At 26.5% G+C, this 26,466-nt stretch overlaps 1 protein-coding gene across 2 annotated transcripts; it reads right to left on the reverse strand.

The window, feature by feature from the left end:
* Positions 1-25,242, reverse strand: LOC107449337 (PTEN-induced putative kinase 1). Of its 2 annotated transcripts, XM_087169113.1 has the most exons (12): positions 24,592-25,242; positions 20,629-20,788; positions 19,211-19,279; positions 18,409-18,498; positions 17,932-18,036; positions 13,646-13,744; positions 11,697-11,889; positions 10,284-10,451; positions 7,530-7,693; positions 4,329-4,447; positions 3,644-3,874; positions 1-525 (listed from the first exon to the last, which is right to left on the reverse strand). In XM_087169113.1, exons 1-12 carry the CDS (start codon positions 25,051-25,053, stop codon positions 265-267), a joined length of 2,121 nt encoding a protein of 706 aa, XP_087025239.1. In that variant the 5' UTR covers positions 25,054-25,242; the 3' UTR covers positions 1-264. The 2 variants fall into 2 exon arrangements, with proteins under 2 accessions (XP_087025239.1, XP_087025240.1); XM_087169114.1 differs by lacking the exon at positions 13,646-13,744 and having other exon boundaries at positions 24,592-25,211.
* Between the last annotated feature and the right edge of the window lie 1,224 nt (positions 25,243-26,466).

Raw genomic sequence — 26,466 nt, forward strand, 5'->3', positions numbered from 1 at the left:
TACAGTTAGATTATTTTTATTAACAATAGCAATCTATACATTGAATGCAATATACAACATATTGAAAAATATCCTTTCATTTCAATATAAATATATTTTACAATCTGAAAACTAAATATTTTTTTCAAACTTTATCCTAATAAAGCTGAAGCAAATAATCCATCATGGTTTTAAATAAAACTAAAATAAATCAAACTAATTCTAATAACAAAACTAAAATAAAACCTCAGCAACCATACTACAATAACTTTTAGTTGAGGTTGATTAAGACTTCAAAATAAATTGTAAAGCTTCAATAACTTCTAAGTACTGAATGCGAGAACAAAGTGTGCTTCTTAATTCTAACTTCACACTCATATCTTCTGGCTGTAAGACGGAAGCTTCTAAGTATGTCTTAGCAGACAGCTGAAACATCCATTTCAGAGCTCTTTTGTATGCTGCTCCATCAAATGTACCAAAAAGCAAACTTGGTGGTGCATGGAGCAATAACTGACAAACTGTTGCAGCAAAATTTGGGCTTGGTCTCTGAATCAAATAGAAACAAAATAAGTGATAAAAAATACACATAAACATTTAACACTAGATATTGTTAAAATTGTTTATTAAAAAAGGAATTAAATAAAGGAAAAAAAGGGTGCATTCAATTTTTTTATCTGCTGTCCCCTTATTACTAGAAAACCATTAGGCGCTATAAAAAACTATTTTCTTTTCTTAACAAGATTTTGATTAAAAAGGAATTTTAAAAAATATAATTTAAAAAGGTTACAAATTTTAGAATCTATTTAATAAAAAAAATCCATTCATTTCTCAATTTTCATAACTGATAACAATTTTATAATAGATTTTTCCCTTCAGTCTTAAAGTGGTAGGACAAAATAATGGAAACACTTCCCCATAAACTCATTTTTCGATCTTTCTCAAAAAACACTTTTGAGAATAATTTATAAATTTAGAAGTGTTTAGTTTATGCAATTTTTCATACTTACCAATGAAGCTTAAAAATTTTAGAGGTTTGAGGGACCGACAATAAATTACAAACGGAAGATGATATTTTTTATTACTTTATGCTAAAAAATGTAGCAATAAATTTGTAAAAATTATTTTGGTTATTATAAGCAACAAGTGCACAAAATTTCGTAAATCTAACTTAAATATTTATGCATATATGGCCATTTTTAAAGGTTTTTTTTTGCTAAATATTCAATAAAATTAAGCAAAATTTTTGGATTACTTAAATGTTGCAATTGTTTTAAAGTTTGAGAAAAATTTGTTTAAAACTGCAAAAGAAATGAGTAATTAAAGTATTTCTTTTATACTGTGCATGCGGGGGGTGGGTATTAAATTTTTCTTCGTAATTTTGTACTGAATCGTATTTGGCTAATAAAAAAGTCCAATTTATGTATCCCAAAAATATAAAAAGTTTCGAGCAATTTTCTAAGTAATTTTCGTACCTATTAATATAATGCTCAAAATGATAAGGATTTTTCAAAAAATTTATTACATTTACTAAAAATGACGCTGGCATTTTTGGGAATCATCCCCCATAAAAAGTTTATTTTCTTGTGCATATTTTCTTATCTTATATAAATTATATTTCAGAGAATGAATGATCATTGTATAGTATCATGATTTGTTATTTAATTTTATCTTATGATGCAAAATAATATTTGTAGAAAACTCCTTATCATTTTGAGTTCCGTTTAAAAAGTACAAAAACTACTTAGAAAATTGCTTGATACTTTTTAAATTAAGATATTCAAATAGGATTTTTTTCATTCATTTGCCAAATGCAATTCACTACAAAATTACAAAAAAATGACACATTTTTTCTGTGAATCACTATAAAAGATCACTTTAATTACTTATATATTGCAGAGTTTTCAAAGATTTTTTTAAAAAAAATTCTGCCAATTATTTTAAATTGCTCTAAAAATTTCGTTTAATTTTATTGAATATTTTTTAAGTTTTAGCTAGAAAACATAAGACAAACATTTAGTTTTTTTATAAAAATGTTTACATTTCCATAATTATTTAAGCTAAGCTTACAAAATTTTGTGCAATTATTAGATATAATAACCAAAATAATTGTTACTAGATACAAATTTATTGCTACATATTTTGGCATAGGGTGTCCAAAAACAATATTTGCAGTTTGTAACTTATTGTTGGTCCCTCAAACCTAAAAAAAGTTTTAAACTTCATTGATATGTATGAAAAACCACATGATCTAAGCATTTCAGAAAGTATAAATTGATTTTACATATTTCTTGAGAAATATGAAAAAAGAATTAGTATTGAAATGTTCCAATTATTTTGTCTATCCCTTGTATCTCAGATCATAAAGTTAAAAAAAAAGAAGAAAAAGAAAGATACACATGAATAACTTTTGAATTAATGATCAGATTTTCACCTAATATGCAATCTTGATGGTTTTAGTGATTAACTTTAAATAAAGAATATATATATAATGAAATCAGATATAGAGACATACTTCTCCTTAATAAAACTTTTTTTACAGATTTGAATTCGTAATACTCAAATTATTTGGGGTATCCACAATATAGAAAATATGAGGCAAACACTTTAATGAGAAAATTGGTCAAAAATTTGAACCCTTTACTTTTTATATATTGCATCAAAAAATGAAAAATCTTTTGCACACATTTAAAAAAAATTGCCTCCATAAGCTTCTTATACTGGACATAGCTCAAAATGTGTATTTAAGAAAATGTATGCAGTATTCAATTTCATTTTTTTAAAAGTTCTTCTACCAAAATTGTACTTTTTTTGAAGAATTTTTGAAATTTATTTTCTTAAACATACATTTTGAGTTGTGCTTATTTTCTAACACACCTTTTGGATTGTGTCCATTACTTTAAACAGACATTTTGAGCTGTCTTTATTTTCTTAAATACGCAATTTGAGCTATGTTCACTTTCTTCAACATTACTTTTGAGCTGCGTCCATTTTCATAAAACACATATTTTGTGTTGTGTCCATTTTCATAAAACACATATTTTGAACTGTGTTCATTTTCTTAAACAAACAATTTGACCTATGTCCATTCACTTTGAGCTGTTTAGAATAAAAAGCTCACTGTCAATCGTTTTGCTAAAGATAATTCAAGCAAAAAATGTTATTTAATAACTATTTTTCTTATACTTTAATAATCATCCAAAAATGTTTGAATCATACGGCATAAAAATTTTAACATCCTTCAATTATAAAAGGCAAAATAAAACATTTGAGTAAAATTTATTAAATAGTTTAAAAAAAAATAAGGTTTCCTAAAATTTGTAATTTTAAAATTTCCATTTCCTACTGATTTTACATAAATGATCAATCTACATTGATTTTTTCCTGTTTTACGACCAACTTGATAGACATTGTCCTTATTTTCAAAACATTTATATTGGTTTATAAAGAAAACATTTACATTCAGCTAAATAAATAATAAGTAAAAAAATACAGATTGAAAAACCTGTTCATCTAGGAAGTTATTATTCTAAACCATGGGATTTAGTTACTCTTCACAAACAAAACATTCAACATACATAAAATGAAGAGAATAATTTCTTATTATTATTTCACGATAAAACTTTATAATTTTAATCTGAATTTAAAAATAATTGATAAAGATTACCTGAGAAGGATTGACGCAAAGCATTTTCATGACTAATTTTTTAACAGCAGGAGGAGCAGTTTTTGGAAGAGGTGGCAAATCTTCTTCTTTATAAGTACTGTTCTTTACACTTGAATAAGAATAGAATGGATTGTTACCACCGAAGATTTCATAAGCTATAGTTCCAACAGCCCACAAGTCAGCTCTTGAGTAATCAATAATTGAAAATGGTCCAGGTTCACAATTTACAACCTTGGATTTGAAAAAATTTAAACATGGTTATTAGAAAATATATGAAACTGGAAAAAATTTTATGAACGATTAAAAATGGTACAAAATGAATTAATTTTAAAATTAATTTAACATGTCTACAGTGTGCAGTTCTATTACCTATTAATTTAACACATCTACAGACGGCTGAGTCGTTAAGGTGCTGTGTTTCCGTAACAAACACAGCCTTAAAACAGTTTTTAACTACTTTTCTGGAAAAGTAAAGCAGCCACAACAATGCAGTTGATTGCACAAAATTGTGGAACTGTTGCACTAATGTTTTACAGCATTAGCGAAAATAATGAAACAGCAGAATTAAACAGGCCTAATAAGGATAAGTACATTTTTAAATGCTTTACAATTTAAACCTTCACTTATCAAGATGTGGAATTCTACATGACCTAGAAATTTTAACCATTCAAAAATGTATTCTTACTTCAGGAGCCATTAGGGATATATTCCCACCCTTGTTGATGTCATAGGATGTATAAGGCAAAGAGAGATTTTCCAAGCAACAACCGAAATCTGCAATTGCCAAGCTGGGGGATGCAATTCCTACAAAAAAAATTTACATTTATTTCATATCAATAATATTATCGATGAAGGGTAAACAAAACAGAAAAAAAGTTATAAGTTCTTAAGTTTTTAAATCTCAGAAGTGTGGTTATTTTTAGTGTTAAAAAAATGCATTAAAATTATTTTCAAGAATTCTGATATAAAAGTTTATAAATATATACTACAGTAGGGAACCGATTATCCGGAAGGATCAGGACCATCACTATTCCGGATAACTGATTTTTCCGGTTTTCTGAATCGCTACAAAAAGCCGTTTTTTTATTGTTAAACCCAACAAAAAAAAATTTTTTTTTTGGAAATAATCTTAAAAAGAACAAAAAACAATGAAGGAATACACTAATGATTATTTCCAAAATGATGGTAAGGTAAACATCTTTCAAAAAAGAAAGAAAAATCCTAAAATCTTATGAGGAAAAAAACATTTTTTTAAAAAATGGCGGGGGAAAATGTATCGAATTTCATTCCGGTTTTTTGGTTTTCCGATTTCCGGACTGTATTTTATTTGTTTACGTAATTTTTTGTTGTTGTTTGTTTACATTGATTCTGGGGTGAAAAGACTTCCAGCAAAAGGAATCAGTGCATCCTGTGTATTAGATCAAAAACTGACACTAAATATTCCCAAAAGTGCAACATACATAACAAGTTTAAATATAAACAAGTGCTATTTTCAATTTTGATTGCATTCTGTATAGCTGAAAGTTAGAATGCATAACTCATCTTACTCTTGTAATATTCTATTGTTTTTGTAATATTTTTCTACTTTAGTTTTTGTGCAAAATTTAAATATATGTATTGTAGATATTATATCTTACCTTTTCTAATAAATATTCACTATTAGCATTATATCAATCATTTATCACTGATCATGTTTCTGGACTTAACATTATAATTTACAGATACTGATGTGGTCAAAATGAACTCCGTCTTATGCATGTAATTAATATTTTGAGCTAATTACTCCAAAGGTTAAAATCATTCATAAAATGTTTTAAGACAGAAAAAAAGATTTTATAGAAACAGAAAAAAAAAATTATAATTTAATAAAATGATATATAATTCAATAAATGATATTTATATATGTATAATATGTATGTGTGTTAAAAAAACAGAGAAAACAAGGAAAAATAATAAGGAAAAAATATAATTTTAAAGAAAATGTATAAATAAATTAAAAAAAATTTTAAAAATCAACAGTTTGCAGCTTTAGTGCTTAATATTATCTGCTGTTATCTCCCACTGATTTACTTTCCTTTTTATTTTGTTTCAGCTTTTGATTTTTTTCGTGTGTTTGGAAGATTAGTCTATTTTTATAGATTTAAACAGAAATATCAATTTAGCACCTGGTAAAAAATATGTTAAATGTATTAATTCTTCCACACATTGTACCCTAAATGAGGAGTCTAATTCAGAAGGGAACTTTGGATCAACAACCAGCTACTCTGAAAACAAAAGATTTTTTTTAATTTAATTCAATACCAGAATTTTCACCTTCTTATAAAGTGGAGATAAAAGACATAAAACGTGTGTGTGTGTGTGGTGTGTGTGTACACATAAGTGGTTAAAACCACAGGCAAAAACCGATTAAAACCAGCATGGTAAAAACCTCTTTCTGCTTCATTTATGACAGAAATTTAGAAAATTACATAAATAATTTACTGACTAACGGTAGATAATACATAGGAAAAACAATTAAATGCTGACAAATGAAAAATTTATTTACAATAATATCACCATTCTAAATCAGATATTATGTACATTGTTTGCTCTTTGCAGTAGTCTATATAACAAAACAAGTTTTGATGTAGTTTCTTAACCTAACAGATTCCTCAATTTATAATGCATAAATGAGAAATTGGAAAAGATTCTTTCAAGTCCAACATAATTGAAAGGCATAGCCATCAAAGAACAAGCAAGATTTTTAAAACTTTCATCAACTGCCCATTTTTTTAAAAAAAAAATTGGTCTATCATGTAATAGCTGGGGAAATTATCAAAACTTGACTTGAAAAATACATTTCAGGAAATGGGCAGCTTTGTTTTACAAAGCTATGATATAAGATACAAAATCAGGGATAATATTGGCAATTAAAATTTTGGCACTTTCTTCGTGATAAATAATTTTAAGAACCTAATTACATTAAGTTTTTAAATTATAAATACAGTCGGACTTCTATTTAACAAACTTCCATTTTGCGAATTTCTCTCTTACGAATTTTTTCTAGGAACCAAGAACATTTTGGAAATTTCTTCGTAAAATAACTTCCTAATAGCAAAGTGAATTTTCTATATAAGGAAGTTTTCTTTGAGATTCACTTTCCTTATTTCCCAAAACATTTCAAACTTGTTAACACATTTTACAAAGGAAATGACCTTCAACTAATTTTTGAAATCCCTTAACCTTTAGAGAAAGCAGTAAAATCCCTTTCCCTTTTTTTGCATTTCAAACGAAAAACTCGGACAAAATTAAGGGATTTTATCATTAGCAATAAAACTTAAGAATTCATGTGGTAATGTACGTTTAAAATTATTTTGCAGTTATAATTTTATACAGCAAATAAATGAAGCCATAATTATATACATAAATTTAGCTTTTTTTTAGTTGAAAATGAATGTAGCACGATAGTGTAACACTGGATAATGTTTTGCTGTATTCTTCCCTTCCATGCAGATTTCTTTTATGACTAAGATTTATAAAATAAATAGTAGATACAAGTTTACAAGATAAAAGTGCATCAATTGCTATTTTAATTATGTCTAGTGTTTATAAATTTAAAACCTGTTTCGTGTTGTTTAAGTATTTCAAAAGGTGATTTTCGATTTAACGAATTTTCCATTTAACAAACTTATTATCGGGATTTAACAACTTCGTTAGAGGTCCGACTGCATATCAAGTTTCTTTAATGAGGAAATAGTTACATTTTTTAGATTACTTAAACGAATGTTATTTAGTAATTACTAGAAAGATGAAAGACAGTTTTTGGTTTTTACCGGTTATAACTATAATCTGCCATTGGCAGAGCAAAAACTAGTTTCTGCTAGTAAAAATAGACTGAAGTTCTTACCTAAAGAGAGATCAAGCAAGATATTATCAGATTTCAAATCCCTATGGGTGATACCATTTTGAAACAGGTGAACTAGAGCTTCTAATAACTGAGTAAACAATAGGAGAGATGTCTCTGGCCTGATGTTTTGAGATCGGAGATAGTCTTTCAAGCAACAATGATATCTACACACAAAAATATTTTTTAGAACAATTATCTTTATTCTGCACATTAAATTATACCACAGTTCCTTATGTACTCAAAGGTGAAATGTTACAACCAAAATCAACAATAAAAATCAGATTACTTAAGTTATTAAAATCAGAAATTTTATTATTACCAGATTTCTTTTTAAATTTATCTTTTTCAGCAGGATATTTTTACTTTCTATTTTCTAAACAAAACTGAGTAAAAATACGAGCTATCTAAGGATTCTAAAGTTATTAAATTCTTGAATGGCACATAATTTATACATATTTAAGATTAAATTCACATAATTTTACAAATAATAAATGTTTAACTGATATTAGAATAAACAAAATTAACTCATTGTTTTTGTATCCTTTCTGCACCAATTGATTTATAAAATCATAGCACACTAAGAAAAAAATTCTCTCACTTTTTGCAGATTTCATCAACTTAGTTCAGAAATATTTACCACCAGAATTTTTATTCTGACAGCAATTACAAAAACAAGATGTAAGAAAAACATCTATAATATCTGTAATCAGCAAATTTGTATCACTTATCTTTACATAGCTAAGAACAAAATTGCTGTTTTATTATCTTGCAATCAAACTACAATATCAAATTCAAAGTAGAAAAAAAAATTTAATATTGAAAATTTGGGATATTGAAAAAATCATAATTTCTGTAATATATTTTAATCAAAATGATAACTGACTTGAAATTATAAAAGGTATATAGCCTGCACTTAATTTTTAAAAAGAACATTAACATGAAAATGATTTTATAGGAGTAACATTTATCATGTATATATGAAGAATTTAACTTATGATAGAATACAATAATAACATGATTAGCAAGATTTGTAAGTTCAAAAATTGGAATATTAAGGAATTATAATTTTTGTAACATATTTTAGACAAAACGATGACTGAGTTGCAATCTTAAGTTATTTAGCCCACATTTAATCTCTAAACAGAAAAACCATACATAAAAACTATATTACAGGAGTCATGTTTATTATTTATACTAACAAAATTAAAATTTTGATTGCATACAAAATTAAAATGAATATTAAAATCTTTATGTATGCAAAATCCTGATTAAATTCACTTCCAACACAAGACTCACCCCTCAAAATCTCACAAAACGCAATTAAATTTTTCTTAATTCTTTTATACTTTTAAAAAATTATAGTTTAAGAAAGCATTACAAAAAATAATAATAATAATTAAATAAATAAAAGAAGAAAATTTAATAATTTCTCTTCTTTTTTTCTTTGTTCTTTTAAGCTATATGACAAATTTAAATTATTTTTAAGCTATTTTAAAATTATTTTTTTTATAAATGAGCCCTTTTTAAAAAAGAAGAAAATTTAAGATTTGAAAAACATTTTTAGAAATGTTAAAGAATGGCTATTATTGTAATAAAATTGAATCTTGAATTTAGTAGGGTCTCAATATTTCTTTGCATATTTGGCATGTGACAAAAGTGGCAACAATAAAAAAAAGCGAGCCAAAAATGGATGGAGATGGACAAAATTTTAAAATAAATAGATACAGAGTGTTAACAAAGCAGTTCCCACAAGCAAAATATAATTTTCATCAAAGCATTTTTTTAACAATAATTTATACAAGCATTAAATAAGATTAAGCTACAAAATAAAGTTCTTTTAATAATGCATTATAAAGTAGATTGAAAAAAAAAACTTTATATTATTTAAAGAAACTTAACGAAGATTACATCATTGCTAAAATACATTTGAATTTTGCAACATATAAAAGAATAACAACTCGAAGAATCTGAAACATAAAGCAAAAAATCCTAGCATAAAGATCTCAATTATGGAAAACATAAAAACAGTTAAAGAAAACATTAAAATTACAGCTATTCAAAGAAGGAAATCAAAACTAATGAAAGCTTAAAAATCACAGTCATGGAAAGTATGAAAATTGCAGCTATAAAAAAATATGCTTTAATGATATAGTTTGTAGTTACTATTAAAATTTTTTTTGCAAGTATTAGCATTTATAAAATCATTTGATACTTATTCAACACTGCTAAGAATCATCATTATCAACACCTACAAATCAGTGCTAGAGCATAAACTGATCTATTTACAAAACAAAAACTTTTACTTCCATTAGCAAGAGTTGTTGAAACATCAAATAACCAAAGAATTTCATTAAAGTTTATTCTTCTGTTTACAACATTAACAAACTAAATTTTAACATAAAATTAAACTGGGGCACGGAATTTTTGCATTCCCTGATCTGTCACGTCAATAAATGATAAAACTACAAATTTTTTTAAAAACTCACTAATGTCTAATAATAATGAAAAAACACATCACATTTCATCTATAAAATGTCGCAATTTAATAAAAATTAAAATTTCATAGTAGAAACTGAACAAATAAAATAAGAACAATAAATATATTTATACAAGAGATTATCAAATAATAACACTCAATAGAATTAAATCATTATAAGCATAACAGTTAAGATAATAGTTAAATAACTATCTTTAACTTATAATTTAAATTGAACACTTAAAAATAAATTGATAAAAAGGAATTATTTTTTTTACCTTTTCATTACAAGGAAAAGCGTCATATTTCTTCCGCAGCCATCATTCAAAAGACGTGAGGGCAAAGCTTGGGGAAAACTTTTCGTAGCTCCAGGGAGTAAAGGGAATTGGTCAGCAAACGCAGAATACATTTTTACAATATTAGGATGAGGCTTCAGTTTCTTTTTTCTATAAATTTAATGTAAAATAAAGTAAGTAAAAGAAATAATTGTTTTAAATTAAGTATAAATAAAGCAAAAAAATATTTCTCATTGCAATAAGTCAATAAAATTAATTTTATATAAAAATACAAAGTATCAAAATTACAAGTTTTTGATGTTGAAAATATTGTTTAAAGTGTAATAGAACACTAAAACATAAACAAATAAAACATTTTTCGTATGCTTTTTACATAAATTCTTAAAATAATTATATTAACAAAATCTTCTGAAAAAAGTATGGTAAAAAACAAACAATATCTGTTATTTAAAGTATATTATTTGCTTTCTATTTAAATACAAATTAAAAACATCTGCTTTCAAAGTGGACATATGCAATTTCAGAAGTGAGAAAAATAATTAAAAACATTTAAAATATAGTTTTAAAAAATCTTATATCTAACAACTGACAAAAAAAATTTTAAAATTTGCAATAAATTATTGAAATAATATGAAAAGACTTGTACTTTTTAAGAAAAATCAGAAAAAAGCCACCTTTTTATGGTAAAAAATTATAAATGCTTTTATACTTTTTAAAAAAAATATATATAAAACCAAATATTAAAAAAATATATCACTGCACTGTCTTGCACAGAGCATTGCTTCCATTTTTTAAGCAATAAAATACTTAACTGAAAACAAATTAAGTCTCTTTTAATAAAAAAAAATTTGTCAGAAAATATTAATAGTTCCCCAAATCAATAACAGAAATCAATACCGGAAATCAATGCATGTAAAATAGTGGTTTATAAACTTTTCAAAAGAGTAAGGTCCTCTGAGGGAAAAAATAGTCATGAAAATTAAAAGTACTTTAATCACACCATTGAAAACAAATTGAAGTAATCCAATTTTTAAAAAATTTTGAATGGTGTTATTCTACTTAAATTAAGAATGAAACATTAGATTGTAAAAAGTAAAAATATATAAAATGATTCTACCTGATTTTTTTTTAAGAAAATTAAACTGTAATCTATATATATTTTTCTAATATTTTGACTATGCATAAATTACACCTTTTTTTTTCAAATATTAATGAGTTAAAGTTGTGTAAAGTTTCTTCAATTAAAAAAATTTTCATCCAATGAAATTTTCTTAAGCAATTTTCAAATTATGTTATTGTCTAGAAGGCACAGATGAGTATATAAACCATTTAGGGTCTCATTTGATACCAAGGCTATAATTTGTGCACCTCTAACCTAGAATAAAATATCCATACCTCACTTTAGTCTCCCATGCATCCCCAAAAGAAAATTCTCCAAACAGTGGTAAAGTTTCTCTATACATAGCGTTCCAAATAGCATAGGCATTGGATTCTGCACTGTAATTAAACATAACTTTTACAGCCATATTGTACTTGCCAAAAGTTTCAATTTCAGAAGTTACATTTTTTTGGACACCATCATTTTGATCTAAAAATACAAAAGTAAATAAAAATAATCAATTAATATAAAGGTAGTGTCAGAGGTTTTATTTAATTACTGATCTTTAAAACAATGTATTATAGGTTTTTAAACTTATGCTAGTCTAGGGAGAGGGAATTATGACCTAAAAGAATTGTTTAATATTACGGTGCCACCAATCGTTGCACTATGCTACTATTTTGCCTACAATGGCACCTGTTATGTTGCATTACTATGGCAACAGTATCGAAAATGACTGCTTATGAAATTTTTTTTTTTTTACATGATACTGGATAAAGGACATCATCTTGATCTTAGTTCAATCGAATAATATGACTAATAAAAGTGAATGAATGGAAGAAAAGAAAATAGGAGTTCTAAGCACAAGAATCAATATGAAAATAGTTCTCCAATTTTGCTTATTTATTTTTGATAACTTCAAATGCTCTGTATTTAAGGATGCAATCAGGCTGATGGTGGTACAGTTTCCGAAGTATTGTGCCAGTCTAATACAATGCACTATTTTTAGCGCAGTAGCAAATGAAAACTATTCATTATTAGAGAAAACTTTGTGACTTACTTTAAAAGTATCAAATTTGAACCTGCTCATTGAGCACTGCTTTTTCAAACTATACAAGAAAATGTGCTTCGCATAATGCTTTTAATATGATGTGATAGTAGAACCACAATGATTGTTTCCATAAGTGGTCTCATAATTTCTTAACACCCTTTAATTTTTTTACCTTTTTATAAAAATTAAAAAATAAATGGCATTTTTTTAAATTTTTTTAAAAAAATGAGTACATTTAAAAAAATTTATTTTTAAGTAGTTATTTCTTACGTCTTCATCTTCAGAAATGCACCAATTTGAATTTGCTAATGGTCTTATAATTTTTTAAGATACCATATTAATTTATAATTAAAGTCTACCTTTTTTTTGAATATTAGGTGTTTCTTTAAAATATAAGTTAGATGCTTCTAAAGGAAGTTGTCTTCATCATAAGATAGGTCATTTTTAACTGTTTGATGCAGATGGGCACCAGTGTCCTCTTCATTATTTTTTTTTCTTTTCTAGCTTTAATAACAAGCAAAAATATATTTTGGCATTTTTAATTATAAAAAATAGTCTAATAGTTACTAAAAAAATTTTGTTAGATTATCAGAATTATAATTGTACTAAAATATAAAATTAAAAAAAAAAGTTGTTTTGAAAAAAAATATTTTCATTTACATTCAAATTTTTTTTAATAATTGATTAATTTTTTGTAAATTAAAAAAATTTCAAGGCTGAATAACTGCTTTTCTTATCTAATTGACTGAAAATAAGAGCAATTTTGAAAAAATTATTGTTTGGAATATTACTGGAATCTGGAAGATTTTACCCTTAGTGCAGAAAAAGACACCTGTGTTTCATGCTACATTTCATAACCATAAATTATTAAAATTCTAAACATAATATTTTTCACTTATTTTAATACAAAATAATGAAAAACATGTTTAATAAAAACTCTGTGTTAAAAGGCTATAAATAGTTCACATCATATTTTTAGTTAACATGAAAGAAAAGCTGGCAAACAGTAAACTAAATTTGGTTAACTAAAATTAGTTGTTAATTAAGTTGTTAGCTAATGGCACTTAAGGCTGTTGTTTTTTAATAATGAAAAATAAGGAAATTCTACATTTAAATTTCCATTAGAAATATCTTATGTTTATTTTAAAAATCTAATATAATAATAGTATTAATAAACACAATGAAAATTCTTACTTTGGTGTCCTTCAAAATGGGGCATGAAAAACTGATTCTGAACAGAATTTTCAGGATTTTTTCCCATTTCTTTCATTTCAATGTTTTCATCAAATATACCTAACATAATCAAATAATTAAACAATGTATAGCTTACAAACTGTTATTTACTAATCAAATTTAGAAAATTAGTAGATCAGTTAATAAGTCCTAATCATAATTTAGTTCGTAAAACAAAATGTCTAACAAGTCATAAAGAATTCTTATTTTTACCATTTCTTACGCAAACAAATTGGAAATTTAAATCCTTTTACACTTTTAAGTTTGTAAATCAAAAGAGATACCTAGACTATTTTCATAAACATCAACTATGATACTTTATCTCAGTAAATTAGGCACAATGTACTTGATTAACATTTTCCTCAGTTTTCATTTTGAATTACTACCTGATTAAGTCCATTTACTATGAAGAATTATGACGAAAAAAATCTTGAAAAATACATAAAGCCACCATGTTATGGTCTTTTATAATAACAGACAAAACATTAGTAGAAGTTGTGCAAAACTTACTTTAAATTAAATTAAAAATCAATTCAATAATCTCAGAATTAAATAATTAAATTTTTTATACTCTAAGTTTGCCAATCCTTACATACATTAATACTAAATGTCAACTATGATATTTTATGTAAGCTTATCAAGTATACATACATGATTTTTTTGATCATACATGAGCCATAACATGTGAATATGTTGAATAAGAATAGTATAAATAGTAATAGAAGCAAACATTATGGTAAGCAAATAGAATTAACAAAATGTTTTTGTTGTGCAAAACTAACTTTTATAATATAATCAAAATTTTAACAATAAATTTCACCAATTAATCCAACAATCTGGAAATTATATATTTTAATATTTAAAGTTTGTCAATCCTTAAACATAATTCAATACATTTTTACTATGATATATATCAAATACACTAAGACTGTAAGAAATAACAAATAACTCAGTTTTCAATCAAATAATAGATTTGTAGTTTACATATATTGTAAACAAAATAAATTTACAACTTTAGTAGTACATTCATTAATATTTTTATTGCTTGTATTTTTTCACTTTCATATTTCATTTTTTTCTAATTACAGTGGAGCGCCGATTATCCGAACCCTTATTATCCAAACGTCCAATTATCCGAACTATGTCCGAATTCGCTTTTTTTTTTCTTCAAGTTTAGAATACTTTTTAACTTATCGACAATTTTTCTAAATTTGGAATAATAAATAATATCCACTACATTTGATGACCATATTTAATTTGCAACCTTTTTAGCAGTTTTTTTATAGTAGCCATTCATACATGTATTGTTATACAGTTAAACCTACATACCCCTTTAGCCCTCTTCAACAGAAAATTATTTTCCAAGAATGCGAACTTCATTTTGACAGTCTAGAACAGGGGTTTCCAACTTGCATGTGGCCGGGGGCCGCAATTAAAATCACCAGTCAAATGGCGGGCCACAACTTTATCGAAATTTTTATAGGAATATTAATTATTACTGTTAGATTTTTATCAAAGTTTTTTTTACATTCAAAAACAAAATAACAAGCATTACAAATACTTGTTACGTATCATTTTGAATCTTCTCTTGATCAGAAGCTTAGTGACAAGATTTTTTTCTTTTAAATTTAATTCTGTGATAAATTAAAATTTTTTCTACTTATTAGAAATTATCAACAAAAAAAATTCTCGAGCATATGAAAAATTTTTTTTCTTTTCTTTTCCGCTCATGCGATATTCAATTCAAGGAAATAAAACATGATATTCATTCCCTCTTTAGTGCGTTTTAAAATTACAAATGTAAGTAATTTCGTCCAAATTAAGTGGTTTCAAAAAGTTAAATTGGATAATTTCTTCTAGAAAATTTCTGATACGTACATGCTAAATTATATTCACAAAATACAAAAAAAACAAAATAAAAAAGAGCAAGATACACTATTATTTTTTGATTTGAATAAATATTTTCTTCGATGCAAAACCTGAGTAATAAATTTTTTTGCACCGTTGGTATGTTAAATTTCACAGAAACAAAGAAATTAGGTTTTTATAAACGAAAGAAAAGTATTTTAAACCCACATAGATTTTGTACAAAAATTGTCCGCAAAAACACGACAACTAATATATTTTAGTATGTGGGCCACAAAAAGGCTTCGCGGGCCGCCAGTTGAAAACCACTGGTCTAGAATGTCAAAATGATGTTGATCCAGTTCAGTTGATTTATTTGAAAAGAATAAGGGAATTGGCTGCTAAAAAAAGATTATCTTCTTTGAAACAAAAGTCTTTGCTGGATTTCTTTTGCAATAGAAAATAAAGAAAAATGTGGTAAAATCAGTAATTAGCAAAAAAAATGATAAAAAGCTGAAATATGATTAAAAAATTCAAAATGAAAAAAATTAAATAAATAAATAAAAAATATTTAAAAATCGAAAAAAAAAGTACTTTTAAACATGCCAGAGCTATTTTAGATAGTACTGCCAGTCCTAAGCCTGGAAAAAGTGAGAAGGGTAGTTAGTGCATAAATAATAATCATTTAAACTAGATTTTAAACAACTTTCCAATTATCCGAAATTTTCATAATCCGAACCACGTTCTGTCCCGAACAGTTCGGATGATCGGCGCTCTACTGTATTCACTCCTTTTCTAGACTAAGTATAAATACATAAAAGAACTTTTCTTTGTTTTATAAAAACTAATAGTTAAAAAAAAGTAAAAAGAAGAAGAACAATGAAAGATAGAAAATGTTAACAGTAAACAATATAAACTAGAGTTTCAAATACCATAAGCGAAGTAATATTTCTTAAATTAAAAGTTAAAAAAAAAAGCAAAACAAATATTAATTTTACTAAAACAGACATGCTAATTTCTAAAAATTAAACTGAAAATTTAAATTGAAAAAAAAAAAATGTTTCTGTAGTTATCAAAACACAGATATAAACTTAAAAGAAATAAACATAAAAAATGTATGTTACCTGAAAACTTATAAGACCATTGAGATTTTACAAAAATTGAAAAAATAAAATCAGGTGCAGCCAAATATTCTGTGCATTGAATCATTCATTTTTTTACTTTGGTCAGTTTAAATATTATTAAAATCCACTGTATGTCAATGGTTTTGTTTAACTTTTATATGTAGATGGAAAAAAAAATATTTCTGAAATATTTCATTACTTCGTTTACATCTTTGCTCAACCATTATTTTACTAATCTAAAATACTAGGCAAAAATGTAGTTTATGTAAACTATTACTTGAGATGTTTAAAAAACCATGCTGTAAATATGCTTAGTATAAACATATCGTTTCACATTTTCGATATTTTTTTCTGAGGATTAGAACTTATGTACAGAATTGTTTGAAACAGAAATTAAAAACTTGACAGTCTATAGATTCTATCAAATACAAAGAGAGATTTTCTCAATTATTACAAACGTAATAAATAAAAATGATCTTTAACTCATTATGAGTTTTGATGTTTTTATTTTCACAGCTTCTGAATACTCATTTTTTTTATACAACTGTGGTTCAGGCTATCCTCCCCTTTAATCTGAAAACTGTGTAACGAAAGGTCATTTTTTTCTCTTATCTAATTCTAGATTGTATGGGGTTCATCTTTAAAATATAAAAGGCTTTTTCTATATGCAGGATTCTCTGTAAATTGAAAATGGAGTGAGGATTTTAATATGCATGACGATTTTGCAGGATAAAAAAAATTTGAGTTTTTATGTGCACATTACTGCTAGCAATCCTTCACTTATCTGTAAATGTAAAAGATTACATAAAAATTAGTCAATTATATGTACACATTCTATATGAATAACATTTTTGAGTAGAATGGTATATCTGAATTTGTGTGTACAATCAAAAAATACGAGTCTGGTATACAAAGCATTGGGATCCTCTGAACTTGATCCAATGGCTCCTGTATTTAAAAGCAGTGCAATGGTTTCCAATAATTTACTTTCTTTAACCCTAAGATACATTCGCCAAGGAGTAAAATTTTTAAAAAGGTTTTCTCCATATGCACTGTTTCATACACAAGAATAACTTGCTTATTATATGATTAGGAAACAAAATGCACACAAATTTACTGCCTTATACATTTTGAATCAGATTAAAAAACATTCATCACTTTGAAAATTAGAAGAAAAAAATAATTACTTTTTGGACAAGTGAAAACTGAATAAGTTTAAAAATATCAATCAAACAAGTTTTAAAAAAAATTATACATGATAAAATGAAACAGTTTTACCTTGTTGCAGTTGAAAATGAGGCACATAACTGGATGAAGCAGGTAAAGGAGCAATATTTTTTCCACATTCTGTAAACTCGAGATTATCTTCATCTTTTTTCATGTCTATAAAAGAAATGTTTCAACATTTTATCTTTTCAACCAACCGAAACTAAAAATACCATAAAGCAACTTTTTTTTTTCTGGCACTAGCTAACATATGAACGGGAGAATGTTTTAAAATATGAGGCTATTAAACTTCATTAAAACTATGAATACATTATTTTATTCCAATTTATCTAACTAATGTAAAAGAATTTATACTTATGTATCTTAAATTGAATTCAAATATCATAATGCTTACAAAAATAGTAAACAAAATAATTTTTTTTTTAACTATTGAAACTATTTGTATAACGACAAGGGAAAATTGAATAACTTCAAAAATATCACCTAAATATCAATTTGAAAAATTGATTATATTACATGTAGTTTTACCTTGCTGCACATAATTGGATGAAACAAGTGAAGGACCAATATTTTTTCCACATTCTGTCAATTCAGGATTATCTTTATCTTTTTTCATGTCTACAAAATAATGCATTTCTACATTAAAGTGTTAAAACAAACCAAAATCAAAAATACAGTAAAGCAACATGTTTTGGTAACATATCAATAATGGGAAAATTCATTAAAACTATCAATATATTATTCCACCCACTTAAAATAAGGTAAGTGAATCTTAGCTAATGTAAATTGAATTTTAATATTATAATGCACATAAAAAAAACTCATAATTTTATTAATTCCGAATGCTCAGTTGGACCTTTTGGCACCTATCCATTTCAAGAGGGTGTAAAAATCACATATGTGTTATTGAGACCAATGTTGCTTAATTAAATTTTTGTGGTACAAGTATCGTGGTAACAGGTATCTTATATACTTCCTTTGGAATAAACATTCACTTTTCCAAGGAATTTCAAAAATTTCAATTAAAAAAGTGATAAGTAAATGATAATTTGTTTTATAATCAGATCAAGATCAAATGCTTAATAATCAGATCAAGATCAAATATTTTTCATGATAATAAAAGAATATCATTTTAATAGTACTAATTTGAAAATCTTCATAGTTTATTTAGAAATTTAATTTTACATTCAACTCAGATTTTTGAAAATAAGTAATGTGTAAGGAATGGAAAGAAAATAAAAAGTGAACATTCTCACCCATAAAGGCTAGATACAGACTAAAGAAAAATCTAGAACCTTTAAGCAAAAGAGAACATATTGGTACAGCTTACCATTGTATTTTTCAGAAGAAACATTGAAATATGAGACCTCCTTTCCCAATTCCTTCAACTCAGTACCACCTAAAATTAAGTAAAAAAAAATATCAACTTCGCTATACATTGTTAGTTATAATAAAAATAAGAAGCAATAAAATAGATATTTTTGTTTTATTTTGCAGAACAAATTTATCATTGTTATAAAAGTTGATTAAAATATTTTTTAAAAAAATTATACTGTAACAATGGCATACATGTCAGTGATAAATGGACTAAAGGCTATTCTCATGAATGAGTTTGTTAAAATATTAAAAAAACTGAAAATAGAATTCAAAAACGTTAAGTGCAAAACACTATTTTTGAAAAATACTTGAAATTTGAGCAAGAAAAAGTGTATGCATAAAACATATGTGCATAGAATATGATTCTAGTTTTAATAAAAAATATATTGCTGAGTGATACTTTTTTTTTAAATTGTGGAAGTAGAATTTAGAAATTTAATTTTTAAATCCTGAGAACACAAATCCTAATGTGAGATTTTTAAGTCACGTGAATATGAAATGTGAGGTGTGATTTTAAATTTTGTAAATACAAATTACAATGTGTGTTTTTATACCATGTGAATGCAATTTTAAAATCTTGTTTGCATAGATCTGAAAAGGCGCAAGAAAACTACTATTTTTTTCGTGCATTCCAGAATGTGGAATTCTTTGAGAAAACAGAATCTTTTTCTTTTTGTGATATTTAAAAAAAAAAAAAGGAAAAACCCAGGCCTGTATTCGTAAAATTGAAACAAGTCATTTTCAGCTTTTACTATCCTTAATTTAAACATTGCTTAAAAAATAACGAACAGTATTATATTTCAATATTTAACATTATTAGTTTGTTTACTTGTTGAAAGGCAGTTCTTATAAAGTGGAAGCATAACACAGAACAAAAATTTTGGCTCTGACATGACAACAATTAAATTTAAACTGAATTCAGTGTGAAAATCTTAGAGTTAATTTATAAGTCTAGTGACAGGAATTAACATAAATTATTACCAAAGTTTTTATAAATATCTTAAAAAATGTGGAGAAAAAAAAGATTTACTTTCGGTAATTTGCGGTCAATTATTTTTTAAAACATTAATAAATTGATTAAAAATCAGTAAAAAAAAAATGACTGCAAGCCTAGATTGAAACAACAAGTAAAAGGGAGAACAGTGGCAATCCATAATCTTATATCTATTAGTTAGGATATCAAATAATATTAAACATGCATGGCATTAAACTCTTATAGATTTTACTTCATTCTTAAAGCATGCATGTATATCAAACATAAAAATATTAATATTACACAATGAGTTTTCACTATTAAAAGATTTTGCTACACATAATTAACAGAACTTAACTCTGAAAAAGAAGAGAAAAAATATTAAAAATATGTCTCACTTTTAATCTGATCAGTGACACAAGCACTATAAATTGCAGCATTGCAGCCTTTTGCAATCAATTCTCCAATTTTTAAATCTGCTAGAGTAATATTGGACAACACTCTACCTTTATCAATATTTAATCCTTGTCCGTGAAATGGAAGTGAGGAGAATGATTCCTACAAGATAAAGAAAAAATTGCATCAAATTAGAACAAATTAATAATAAGAAGCAGGAATAAAAAAAAACTTATTAATTTAAACGAAATATACTTCTAGCTACACTTTCAATTTTGGAGCGAGGAGGGAATATATGAATATTCCCTTTTAAGTAATATTTACAACAGAACTTTTTGATGATTAATTTTTGCGCATTAAATAGAAAATAAACATCAAGAAAATGGGAATGAAGAAAATGAAATGATTACTTAACTAGTTGTTAACTGTAAAGCTTTGTAAATGACTGGATAATTCCAAGATTCAAAGGTTGAAGTTTACAGGATAACTTGCAAATTCCGCAATTTAAGCTCCCATAATTTTTTTTTAACTACCCTAAGGGTGAAATGTCTCTCACAGACAAAAAGACAATAGGATTAAATATAAAGAATGTCAGAGAAGCTTTAAACAGTTAATAAACAAATTCCTTAAAAAGAAAAATTTGAAAAAATAAAAGATGGAAAAAGTTTGTACAGAAAAAAAATAATTTTGATCTGTAAGAAAAACGTAGAAAGAAGGATTTTCTTAAAAAAGGTAATGTAAAATTCGGCATAGTTTAACGTTGCTGGTATAGGCTATTTTAAAGGACCAGCAAAAAATAACGTAGGAAGCTGAATAATGAACCAAATGGATAAAATAGAACCTAGGTTCCGCTGAATTATCTGCAAACAAAAAATTGCAATCAAAAAAATTTCTGACCATTGTTAAAAATTAAGGATTTTTTTTTTAGATGTTGCATTTTTATAGAATTTTAGATTTAATCCACACACTGATGAGTTTGGTTTAAAAAAAAAAAAAAAAAAAAAAAAAAAAAAAAAAGAAGCTGAAAATACAAATTTAAAAAGTTATGTTCAAAAACACCTTTTAAATAATTGAAAAGAAAACCCTGGAATTTAAGCAAGAAAAAAATGTACATAGGAAGCATTTATCCACAAAAAGTTACCAACGTTTCAATAAAAATAATGTTGCGAGATGCGTTTAATTTTAAAATCACAAGAATGCGAATCATGGTTTGGCTTTAAAATCTAGTGAATAAACATTTCGACGTATGATCTTAAAATTTCGTGTATACAAATAAAGATGTTTGAATTTAAAATTGCATGAATATGAAGCTCCCTATTTCATTTTAAAACAGTGTTAATATAAATCTCGATGTTTGGTCCTAAAATCTCATGAATACAAATCTAGACATGATTTTAAAATCTCATGAGTACGAAATCTGATGTATAATTTTTAAGTCACTTGAACACGAAATTATCTAATAGAATTATATTTTCAATGTTTTCACCAACATAGGAAATATATCTCGATTGCGTGCACCAAATTGTGGAGTATTTACGGGAAGTGGCCCACCAGAATACTAAAAATGTAAAAAAATTGCAGAAAGGAAACAACTTGTTTAATGTAAATAAAACACATCTGCTTACCTTGAGCCAACAAATTAACTATATAACTCTTCTGGTAAATTTAAATAAAAAATATTTTTCAGATATTTATCTATTTTGGGAGGCTGAAAAATCTTTCAATTTGTCTATGAAAGAACTCCTCTTAGCCACAAAGTCTAAGGCTGCCTGGTGCAATAGAAACAAGAAATAATGCATTTCAAAGAGGGGAGGGAGCTTCTCTCTCCCAAGATTCCTTTTCTCTCACGGACTGAGGCAAAATCTGTCTTACATATTGAAACAGTAAAAACTTGTAGTCATGGCAAGAAGAGTTTTTTCCCTAGATTATAATTGTACAGTACCTATACTAATGTATTAGGCACCTACATACTTTTTGGTTAGCGAGGAGAAAATGAAGAATCGCAATAAAATGTAGACCTCTGCAAACACATTCATTCTTATAAGAATTAATTGAAATGAAAAAATAAAGAAATAAAAATAGTTGAATTACCTTACACCCGGCTAAACGAAAGTGCCAGTACTTATTACCACAACAGTTTTACTGAAATATTAAGAGTAAGTAAGTAACAATGTGTCAATAAAAGTTTGACGATTTTTTAAAAGTCCCCAAAATGAATAATAATTGTGAAGATTTCTGTATTGTGATCTGTTGCAGAATGACTTCCAAGTCTTAGCAATCACTAGGCAGCTGGCCATGGCTTACCAAGTGGGCCCATTTTGAAAAAACCTGTCCAGGTAATATTGGGTGGGCCCACCTTGAAAAAACCCACTTGAAACAAAGTGGGTTTTTTCAAAAAAAAATTTCCATTAAAACTTATTGATGCACATTTAATTTTATATAATTTATAGTGCAGCATTACTTTATCAAATTGAGTGGCGTGCTTTATATGATTAAGTTTTCAATATTTGTAAAGTAAAAGAAAATTTAATCTATAATTTTATATTACTATTAAATCTTTAGGCAGGTTTTTTCAAGAAAAAATCTTCTTAAATTTTTTTTTACTTAGTGATACATTAACAAATTTAAACAGTTTTATATTTGCTTTTAAAAAAATAAGCTAAAACTTTTTATATATGTTTCTTTTTTTTCATATTTTATAGATTAATTGGTTTCTTGAAATTAAAAATATAAAGTTAAAATTACTTATCTAAAAATGAAAACTTTTTCCGTAGGTTAAATGTTTGAAAAAAATGGGACAAGTAACTGATACTCTTTATAATTATACAGCATTTTAATTTCACTTTCTTTTAATCTTATTATAAAAACATAGAACATTAAATATTTATTTCAGTTTTATTTTATTCTTATTTTATTAAAGTTAAAAGTCCGATGAAATTTTAGTTTTTACTGATTATAAGTCTATAATAGGTAATATATATATGCTTAAAAATATAGTAAATAAATCTGTGAGAAAACAAAAATATTAATAAATTTGTTCCCCTTTTATATTAACTGTTGCATTTATATTTAATGAAGCTTGAGTTAAAAATTGCAAAACCTTATGTCTTCAACAGTAAAGAAGATTCAAATATTTATTAGTGACAATGCCTTATTTAAACTTATTTTAATTTTGTTATATGTATTTTAAATTAACTTTTTGGATTTATTTCTTTTTTTAAGCTTATACAACACTATTTAATAAGTAAAATTATTTACACAGTAAAACTTTAAAGTTTATGTTTACTAAATGAAATAACCCAATTTTCCTCGGATTTTTTCAATAAAACACAGGCAGGGAGGGTTTTAACAAACCCTGCAGCTGGCTTGTAAAAACTAAAAAAAAATCAGGGATGACCAACTGGAAGGGTATACTTGTAACAATCTTAGGCAAACCTTTAAGTTTCTTTTGGTACTTTTCCTTTTTGCCGGCATAAATAAATTCAATTATTTTCTTTTCTTTCATTAATTTTTTTCAATAGACATACCAAAAAATAAATATAAAAAAAGTTGAATTTACATTTAACTGGTAACTTTTTATTCGCAACTTTATCATTTGTGCCAGGAAAATGCAGAAGTACTGCTTTTTTTCTTTAATTTTGGCAGAGTAAAATCTATTTGGTGCCTATGCGATAGTAGTTGGCATGACAAATCACCTCTCGATACAGATATAACCCATAAAACATAATTTAGTTACCAATTATTATTATTACACAACAATTATTATGTTATCATAATAAAAAAACAGGTTTCATGCTGTACAGTGACGGAGTTCCAACACATTCTTCGTTATACACTAAAAGATGAGATGACAATGCAAAATGCAGTGCAATAAAACATTTGTCAATTGCAAGAATGTATGCCTGATCAATTCTAAATTATTTAAAAATATATAATGGAATTATACTGATTAAACATAAACTAACTCTGATTAAAAAGGACACCCCTTCTAGCTCTTCCTCTTCAGTTAATAGAGATGGTTTCTTGGCCAAAGCAAATCCTACGAAGCAGAGCATAGGCCCCCTTCCTCCTCGATAGAATTTTCGAAATAAATCTTCTCTCCATGAATTCGTCAAGGAGTTGGTACACCATCTTGAAGTTACTCGATAAATACTGCCAGATTTGTAAGAGCCAAATTTGAACTTGGTAGCAGATGATGGTTGCACATTATCTTTAAAATATTCTACGGGGAGTCGATGCTGTTTACGGTAAACACCAGAGGACAAGGAATTGTTTTTAAATAAACCGCGAAAGAATTGTCGTGTCGCATTAAGGGTATCGTGAAACAAATATTGAATAGGGCAAGAACATTTCGAGGTACTGTCAGAGAATAATGCTGACCGAACAGGCAGCCAAGAAGATCCCGTAATTAAGTTCTTCGATATCATAACTACTCTTAGCCTAGATCCATGTACGCCATGATTTAGGAAATATCGTTGAAAATTGTCAAAACTTTCAACTGCGTCAGAATTTTACAATTCTTTCTCAATGTCTGCCTTGTTTTGTTTTGCTCAGGGAAAACATATGATTTGATTGGGTCATATATGAAGTAACAAAACAAAAACTTAATAGCAGTTACAGTTATTATAACCATCCGTTTTCAAAAAATTTTACACCCACGGTAGCTGAGAAACACTCCCAAGATTGGTGCACACGCCATCTGGGTAGTACGCAGAATAATTCCATGTATCATACTCTCTTTTTTTTCATTGTATGTATTACCGGCAGAGTATGAAATCCGACATTGTATAGAATACCTAGGTCTTGTATAGAATGCCTAAAATTAGCCGGCAAAGTATGAAATGATTTATACTTCATACATTGCCTAGGCATTCTATAAAATGCCAAATGAGAAACCGACAAAGTATAAAATACATCTCCGATTCTTCAAAATGTCATTCAAAAATGGCAAATTCAAAACGTCATCCGATTTGATATTAATTTATTCGTGGATATAATTACATTTATTCAATATTTTAATACTGACGATAGATTATTTTTATTCGATATTTTAATACTTACTGTACTGACGATAGATTAGAAGACCGGCATTCATTTGCCCGGTATACCCTACACTGATGTTTTTTAGGGTCAAATGCCACTGCCCGGTATACATTTGCCCGGTATACCCTACACTGATGTTTTTTAAGGTCAAGTGCCACTGCCGGTATATCCTACACTGATATTTTTTTTTAATGGTCAAGTACCATTGCCCGATATATATTTGCCCGATACTCCAAACACTGATGTTTCTTCTAATCTATAGTCAATAAGTATTAAAACATCGAATAAATGTAATTATATCCACGAATAAATTAATATCAAATCGGATGTAATAAATATTTCGGACATTCACCAAAGCGACTATGTGATTGTCAACAACCACCGATTTCGGTCATTCACAGTAACATGCATATCATTTACATAATAACCTCATCAGGACGATTATTTCATACTTTGCCTAAATAGCATCCGGCATTCTATAGAATGACTAGGCATTCTATACAATGCCTAGGGAAAGTATGCAATACATCTCACATTTCATACTTTGCCTAAAAACATCAGGCATTCTATACAATGCCAAGGCATTCTATACAATGTCGGCGTTTCATACTTTGCCGGTAACATGTGCATTATATTCTTTTGCAAGTTAAGAAAAAATCGTTAACTCGTTAAATGGATGCCAAACTCCCAGTAAGAACGTATATAAATATTGTCAACTCTTGAAATGATGTTGCTCAGCCTTCGTAGTCTTGCTTTCTTATTAATAATAGTAACAGTTATTAACAGCATTAACTGAC

This window comes from Parasteatoda tepidariorum, chromosome 8 (assembly GCF_982258835.1).
Source record: "Parasteatoda tepidariorum strain Cologne lab strain chromosome 8, Ptep-v5.0, whole genome shotgun sequence".
Taxonomy (NCBI): Eukaryota; Metazoa; Arthropoda; class Arachnida; order Araneae; family Theridiidae; genus Parasteatoda; species Parasteatoda tepidariorum.

Bases quoted from the DNA above. Each gene is read 5' to 3' on its own strand.
- LOC107449337 (XM_087169113.1), bottom strand. From the start codon at position 25,053: ATGATATCGAAGAACTTAATTACGGGATCTTCTTGGCTGCCTGTTCGG. The intron at 18,499-19,210 runs GTAAGCTGTACC...ATTATTTTGTAG, and splicing joins TTCTTCTGAAAAATACAATG to ACATGAAAAAAGATAAAGAT. The intron at 7,694-10,283 runs GTAAAAAAAATA...TTTTGTGTGTAG, and splicing joins CTTTTCCTTGTAATGAAAAG to ATATCATTGTTGCTTGAAAG.